Below are 8,526 nucleotides of genomic sequence, written 5' to 3'. Positions count from 1 at the left end.
AGTGAGTATTTTCCGACCATGCGAAGTCTCTTGCTTATTCATATGATTCAGCTGCTTAAAAATCACCCCTTGGGGCCTCTCCTGTGTGTCTCAATGTACTAAATCCAGTTTCCAGGTTTCCAAAAATCCTCTTGGTTCTAGATCTAAGGACTCGGGTAATCCTGTCAGTCAGAGGTTATTCATCTGAGTTTAATCTCTCTCTGCATTCTGCAGTGTCTCTTCCACCATTGTAACTCAGCAGCGATGGCATTGATGCACCAAAGATTTATCTAATATCGGGCTGCAAGAGAGGTAGAACCGACACTCAGAAGACTTTTATGAGCGTTGGAGCATTTACCTCGTCAGCCTGCGGTACAAACCTCTACCCCAACTTTGTAAAAGCCAGCAATAATTTGTAGTTGCTTGCCTATCATGTGTTTCACAACTGCTGCTTCAGTAATGATCTCCAATGTCTGTTTGTTTTATTTATGAAATTTTAATGATCAAATAACCACTTGTACAGAAATTTTGAAAACAGGAAAAGATTATAAAGTGGTTTTTACCGTTCATCGGTTAAGTCCCTTTTGTCTGTTTCCTTTACCTCCACTGCCAACTCCAGACTCCGTCCCTTCTTTCCTGCCACGCTGTATGCCCGGAACAGACTGCCAGAGTCAATACGTCAAGCTCCGTCTCTAGCAGTCTTCAAATCCAAACTAAAAGCCCACTTCTTTGAAGCTGCTTTCAGCTCTTAACTCCCAGGAAACCTTTACCCACTCTATTATTCCTTCTGCCAGAAATTCCCCATCCCTGAGATACCCTGTTTACCCAAATTAGATTGTAAACTCTTCTGAGCAGGGACCATCTCTTGAATATTAAATGTACAGTGCTGTGTATACCTTTCAACACTATAGGAATGATAAATAGTAGTAGCAGCATTGATTTGGGTAAAATTGTGTTTTCTCCCATACTCAAGTCATTATATGGAGATTTATTATTTATTGATATGTTTTACACTTATATACTGAACGATCCAAAGTTCTTGGCAGTTTTCAAGACATCATACACATACACAATAGAGCAAACATAGCCATAAGGTCACATATTTGAATACATACTTCCAAGTTTATCTAAAAGTACTATTTATTTATTTTAAAAATCTGTAAACTGGCCTAAGTGTTTTCCAAGCAGTAAACATTCATAAAATTAAGTGACTTTCAACCATCTTGTTCATACACAACATACAGTATTTTCTGCAACCCACATTCAAGCAGTAACAAGCAGCTTGCATAATAAAGTTTCCAAGAATTAAAACATGAAACTTAATGCAACCTCAGCATGTAGGCATCAACAAACAACTGAGGCCAGGATTCTCAAAACCCGCATTAAAAAATGATGGTCTGCTAAGGCAGCCATTTTGATAGCGAATCAAAAAAAGCATGACATTCTTAAAAAATCGCACATGCAAACGAGGTCCATGGACAGCAGTGAAGATTCGCTAAATTTCTATTGCTGTTGATAGTGATGGGCACATGCACAGAAAAAACACATCAAAACCACCCCCCAAACACAACAGCATGAGAGATGTTCTCCCGAGGACCTGAAATCCCGGCCGCGCGCCACACACCCCCTGCAGCAGGAGAGATGCCCACATAGGAGGGGACTTAGGCATCTGGGCCAATCAGAGCCTTAGGCCCCTTCCCGGTGCATGGGAATCTTGTTTCTTCAAACTTTGAATAATCTGTTCAATTTCAAAATTATTGGAACCTAAATCAATAACTATTCTGATTCATTCATTGGTAATCCCCAAATTAGACTACTGCAACAGTTTACTCATTGGAATTGCTCAAAAATAAATCGGGCTACTTCAGATAAAATGTAGCCATTAAAATCATCACAAATTCTAAAAAAAATATGACCATGTTACCCCTCTGTTGGAAAAAGTTCACTGGCTCCCAATAAAATAAAGGATTTATTGTAAAATTTTACTTTTAACATTTAAAACATTAATAACAAAGACCCCCCAATTCACAGATAAACTTCTCATTCCCCATGAACCGTCCTGAACACTTAGATCAACTGTTCTTGGATTATTAATGATTCCATCATTAATAATAATTAGTACCAAATGCCAGGACATCATCTCTGTTGTCGCACCGCAGTATTGGAATTTGCTTCCCACCAATCCAAGAATTGAAAAAAATCTCAACCGTTTTAACGGTTTACTTAAAAGTCATTTGCTTAAAGAAGCATTTACACTATGATGTTCTTAATTTCTAGACTCTGTCCATCAACTTTCAAGGAAACAATGTTGTGTACCGGTCCTTTTGTTCTTACCTTAATGTTCTCCTTTCCTTTTACAATTGTATTTCATACCCTTCCACCTTGCGTGTCCCTTTAGTCAAATGTCCAAGGTTAGTTTTGTTATCCGTATTGTAATTTTCTTTACCCCAAAAACTTTTATTATACTTCTCATAGAAATTCTGATAAGCGATTTAATCAAATTTTAATAAAACTTGAAACATAAACTTGAATGATAATATATGCTGGGTAAGTGTGAAAGTGTCAGCAATGACAGTACATGGCATAACAAGGTAATACATAACAGTGCAAGATAATATGTGTTAGGCATAATATGGTATGGAATATGTGACAGGGCACGGTATTATCAGTAATGTTTGATCTTGATGTGTAGACAGTATTCAGACTGGAGCTATTTCATAAGAACATAAAAATAGCCTTACTGGGTTAGAACAATGGTCCATCAAGCCCAATAGCCCGTCCTCATAGTGGCCAATCCAGGTCTCTAGTACCTGGCCAAAACCCAAGGAGTAGCAACATTCCATGCTATCGATCCAGGACAAGCAGTGGCTTCCCCCATGGCTTTCTCAATAACAGACTATGGATTTTTCCTCCAGGAAATTGTCCAAATCCTTCATAAAACCACTCTTACCACAACCTCTGGCAATGCGTTCCAGAGCTTAACTATTCTTTGAGTGAGAAAATATTTCCTTCTATTGGCTTTAAAAATATTTCCCTGTAATTTCATCGAGTGTCCCCTTATCTTTGTAATTTTTGATGGAGTGAAAAATCGATCCACTTGTACCCATTCTACTCCACTTAGGATTTTGTAGACTTTGATCATATCTCCCCCTCAGCCGTCTCTTTTTCAAGCTGAAGAACTCTAATCTTTTAGGTCTTTCCTCATTTGGGAGGAGTTCCATAGAAGGTTAGAGGAAGAGGTGAGTTTTTATTGCCTTCCTGATGTTCAGTAGTCCTTCTAATGATCTGATGTGTGGTGGTAATTGGTTCCAGAGGCGTGGTAGATAGTGTGAGTAGGATCTTTTCTCAAGACCCGCTTCAGTGATGGGGAAAGTAACAACATACTATATTGATGCATATAACTTATATGCAGCCATTCAGCACCCACAGAGCTGGTACAAATAGAAGCACCTTAATGCGATAGGGCCGTGCATATGTTACCAACAGAAAACTGTAAACGGGAGCCCTGATAATTCAGAGTCATAAGACTTACCATACTGGGACAGACTGACGGTCCAACAGGATACTGGGCTCCACCCATGTGTATTCTTCCTTGTAATTAAGCACCATAAAAGTTAGAGTCATTTTTGCAAAACAGCGCTTAGGGAGAATACTGGCATCTATGCAAGTACTTACAGAGATGCATGTGTTTTAAACATTTAAGCTCAAATTGTGTATGCAAATATTAGCGCCCAATTTATAGAATTCTCTTTAGTGTGCCTTAAGAAGTTCTAACATTCATTAAATTTTTTTATTAAAATTAATGTGTGACACAAACAAAAAACAAGGTATGAAAATCGGGGACATAATCCCAAATGAGTTGCATATAAACCAACATGTTTGCTCTGTTTAAATCACTACCACGTAGAATTGGTAGGAAAGACTTAACTTAGAACTCATGAAGTCTTGGTACCACATAAATTTGGAAGATCAGTAATGGGATAAACATTGCACAGAGTTAACTCTTTATGTAGCTGAGAGGATGGTGCTTTGCCTGGTGGTTGTACTAGGCCGAAAGAGCATACATCTGGAAGAGGTGGGTGAAGGTTGAACAGGGATGACTGCTCCTAATGCCGGTTAGGAAGGAATAGAGTGCCAGATCCTCTGCCATAAGCTGTGGATTGGAGTAAAGGCTGGTTTCACTGTCTATAGATATAGGATGACACTGATCGGAAAGTAGACCCATCTAAGATCCATGTCTCCAGTAGAGATGAAATGCATAGAACAGATCTCACTGTTGCATTAGATTTTATACTGTTTTGGCTCAGTTGGCTTGGCTGATGTTATTGTTGGTCAAGCAATGTTCTCCTCAGTCGTTGCTGCTTTATAGATGACATTGGGTTTATTTTCAGTGTTAAGCCTAAGAAAAGAGATGAGGGCAAGAAAAAAAAATTCATATTTGTTGACTGACTCACCTTCGAAGGCTACAAAACTTTAAACAGTTGCAGCAAACAAATGATTATATATATATATGTGTGTATGTGTGTGTGTGTGTTCTAAATCAGGGGTCTCAAAGTCCCTCCTTCAGGGCCGCAATCCAGTCAGGTTTTCAGGATTTCCCCAATGAATATGCATGAGATCTATGTGCATGCACTGCTTTCAATGCATCCCTCAAGGAGGGACTTTGAGATCCCTGTTCTAAATGCTAAAGGACTCATTAGCTAATTCCATTATCATGCTTAGCTTTAGTAAAAGGGCTCCTTAATTTAGAGATGAGACAAAATCCCAACCTCAGTACGAGGTACATCAGTATAACAACATGACAGACATCATTAAATAATACTATGACAAGAAAAACCATGAGGGACCTTTTAATACCATTTCTGGCACTAGTATCTCCCCCACATCTACCTTGGTGAAGACCAAAGGAAAAAATTCATTTAATCTCTTGTCTTCCCTGACTTTAAAGACCCCCCACCATACAGCTAGTCTGCCCATCAAATATTTCCTTCCAGTTTTTCACACTGCATTTCTACTTAAGAATATAAGAATAGACAGATTGGGTCAGACCAGTGGTTCATCTAGCCCAATCTCCTGTCACAAGTACCTGGCAGAACCCCAAAGAGTAGCAACATTCCAGAACCCCAAATAGTAGTAGATGTGATGTCATAATGCCTCAATCCACCAATGCCTAAGAGCCAAACTCATTACTGATGTCACAATGGCTTGCATACGAACATAATAGCTATACTGGGTCAGACCAGTGGTCCATTTAACCCAGTATCCTGTTTCTAGCAGCGACCAATCCAAGTCACAAGTACCTGGCACAAACCCAGATAGTAGCAACATTCTATGAGGAATTCCCAAAGAGTAGCAACATTCCATGCTACGATCTCAGGGAAGCAGTGACTTCCTCCGTGTCTGTCTCAACAGCAGACATGAGGGAAGCCAAGGACCACACGTTCATAGCAGAAAAGCTACATGGTTCAGTCTCCTGAATAAAATGTCAGCAGTGCCCACCAGGAACACCTTTCGCTCTTTGATGAGAATGACTCAGAGGAACTGAAGTGCCTCATTGAACATCATTGAGCAACTAGATGGACTCTGCTAGTTATTTGTCTGCAGTCTGTTACTCTGTTACTGTATAACCTGGGAAATTACCGGAGCAAAGTCAAAACTAAAGAGTAACAGATCAGCAGTTATCAGATGGTTTTCACCCAGGAGGTCTGAAACTCCTCCAGGCCTCTTAAAGGTCATCTGTAACATAAGAGCAGAAGTACTGGGTCAGACCAATGGTCCAACAAGCCTAGGTTACCATTTCCAACAGTGGCCAATCCAGGTCACAAGTACCTGGCAGAAACCCAAATAGTAGTAACATTCCATACAAAATACCAAAGACTAGCAAGATTCGGAATCCCCAAACAGAAGCAACATTCCATGCTAATGATCCAGGACAAGCAGTGGCTTCCCCATGTCTATCTCAATAATAGATTATGGACTTTTCCTCAAGGAACTTCTCCTGTGCTATCCGAGTTGTTCCCATTCAGCTAACTACTCCTTCAGGTATTTCCCCTTATCAACAATGTTAGTTTTCCTGAAGTTTAGAACCTTCTTTTTTGAATGAACCTGTCCATGCCTGTCTTAATATTGAACTACACCCTCCAAATCCAATGTATCAAAAAATGACACACTTGTTGGCTAACCGTTAAATTATACTTTGCAAGAAGTGAAATTGCTCACTGTTGGACTTTACTTTGGATGAAAACCAGGGAGAAAAAGACTTCAAGGGGGTCAAAGAAGCAGGACCTTAGAATACTCTTGTCCTACTTCTACAATTTGAGAAATCATTTGTCATTAAAAAAACTCCCTTAGTCTGTTACTGCGTTTATCAGCAAATATTTTTATTGAGCTTAGCAAAAGCAGGGAAAAGTACAACAGAACAAAGCAAGAATAAGCTCATAATTTTGAAAAACAGAGCCCGAACACAACAAATCCCCCCTACCTATCCCCCCAAACTCCCCCCTTCACCCCCTAGTCCTCCTCCCAGCTACAAAGCAGAACTTAGTGCAGGAAAGACAATAAAACATAGATTCTTACAGGGGCAAGGTACACAGAGGGCACCCAAAAAAAAAACAAAAAAACAACTGTGCACACATCAACAGTTCAATAAGCGGCTATGAGCCACTGGGGTCAAGGTGTTCCAAAAAGGTTCCCAGATGTGCTGGATGGCCCTGTAGAGATGTAAAATCTCGACGTTCCCACATCAAGAGCGTGATCAAGCGACACCACCATAGGGAATAGTCTGGAGCCTCCGGCTCGAGTCATTTGATCAGAATGCATTTTAAAGCAACGAGAACTGTCCACTTGATGAACGCTGAAGCCCCCCTCTTGCGGGGGAAACAATGCAGGGGAGCCCCAAATAAGAAAAGTGGAGAACGCTGGATAGTCATGTCCCAGATATGCTCCACAAAAAGAAACAAGGAGTCCCAAAAAGCCTGGATAGCAGGACAAGTCCAGAACATATGGCCCAAACCAGGTGCCTGACAACGAAGGCAGGCAGCCGATGCTCGAAACCCAGAAAGGTAAGCCCTCTTAGGAGAGATATACAACCGTAGGACCAACTTATAGTGCTGTTCCCAAAAAATAGTATATTTACGATAGACAGACAACTTTCTAATAGCTCTTAGTATGATATCATCAGGCAAGTCAACTTGGTGATCACGAGCCCAAACAGCTCGTAATCTGGCATGGTCAAGCAGAGGGGACTCATGCTTTAAGTGGCGATGGTGGAAGCGAAGAGGTACTGGGAGCTGAAAGCCAATGGTAAATGCCGTAGATAACAACTCCTGGCGAGAGGCCGATAGATGGCAAGAGGGAAGGGAACGAATATAATGACGAATCTGCATATAAGCAAACACATCAGTAGGAGGAAAATCAAAGTCTTCCCACAGCTGGGCAAAAGTTTTAATCTACCCATCGTCATCCACCAAGTGGAACAGACAATGAATCCTCTCTACTTCCCATTGAACAAAACTGGCCCCATCAACCCCAGGGAGAAAGTGACCATTAAAGCGGATAGGCAAAAAGGGTGCAACAGTAAGACTAACATAATGAAACTTGGCCCCAGCGCCAAACCCGTTGTAAAGAAAGATGCAAGACAGTGCAAGGAAGGAGCCTGGGTGTTACTGCGTTTATAAGAACATAAGAATAACCTTACTGGGTCAGACCAATGGTCCATCAAGCCCAGTAGCCCGTTCTCATGGTGGCCAATCCAGGTCACTAGTACCCGGCCAAGGTGTAGCAATATTCCATGCTACCAATCCAGGGCAAGCAGTGCCTTCTCCCATGTCTTTCTCAATAACAGACTATGGACTTTTCCTCCAGGAACTTGTCCTAATGTTTGTTATAACTAGCTATGCTTTCTGCTCTTACCACATCTTCTTGCAACGCATTCCAGAGCTTAACTATTCTCTGAGTGAAAAAAATTTCCTCCTATTGGTTTTAAAAGTATTTCCCTGTAACTTCATCGCGTGTCCCCTAGTCTTTGCAATTTTTGACGGAGCGAAAAATCAATCCACTTGTACCCGTTCTACTCCACTCAGGATTTTGTAGACTTCAATCATATCTCCTCTCAGCCGTCTCTTTTCCAAGCTGAAGACCCCAACCGTTTTAGTCTTTCTTCATAGGAGAGGAGTTCCATCCCCTTTACCATCTTGGTTGCTCTTCTTTGAACCTTGGTCTAAGTCAAAACGTGTAAGTGCCGACTAGGCAACCTGTCTAAAATTTTGGTTATACCTGCTGCACGCCTAGGTCTAGGTCGGCCCACCTCCCGCCCTCCGCCCGGCCTTTCCCCTCCTCTAAAAATGTCTCTTTTCTCTCTGTGCATTTAGAGGCAGGGGAAAGGCCTAAGCTGGTTTTAGATACGTCTAAAACCAGCTTTGATTATGGGTACTTGGACGATCAGGCTTTTTGATCGTCCAAGTACCCATTTCGGCCACTTTTTAGATGTGTTTTTTTTTTATTATGAGCCCCATAGTGTTTTATGGCCAACCCTTGCCAGCCTTTGTC

At 41.1% G+C, this 8,526-nt stretch overlaps 1 protein-coding gene across 11 annotated transcripts in view; it reads right to left on the bottom strand.

Moving 5' to 3' along the window:
- Positions 1 to 3,750: 3,750 nt before the first annotated feature.
- Positions 3,751 to 8,526, bottom strand: part of CA9 (carbonic anhydrase 9) — a 174,631-nt gene continuing 169,855 nt past the window's right edge. For all 11 annotated transcript variants that reach the window (XM_033937277.1, XM_033937268.1, XM_033937313.1 and 8 more), the window contains one exon: positions 3,751 to 4,378. In XM_033937277.1, the coding sequence (XP_033793168.1) occupies positions 4,312 to 4,378 (67 nt within the window). In that variant the 3' untranslated portion in view covers positions 3,751 to 4,311. The remainder of the gene's footprint in view (positions 4,379 to 8,526) is intronic.

The sequence above is a fragment of the Geotrypetes seraphini genome, chromosome 1 (assembly GCF_902459505.1).
Source record: "Geotrypetes seraphini chromosome 1, aGeoSer1.1, whole genome shotgun sequence".
Classification (NCBI taxonomy): domain Eukaryota; kingdom Metazoa; phylum Chordata; class Amphibia; order Gymnophiona; family Dermophiidae; genus Geotrypetes; species Geotrypetes seraphini.
The sequence above is the reverse complement of the archived record's forward strand: the minus strand, read 5'-3'. Positions and strand labels throughout refer to the sequence as shown.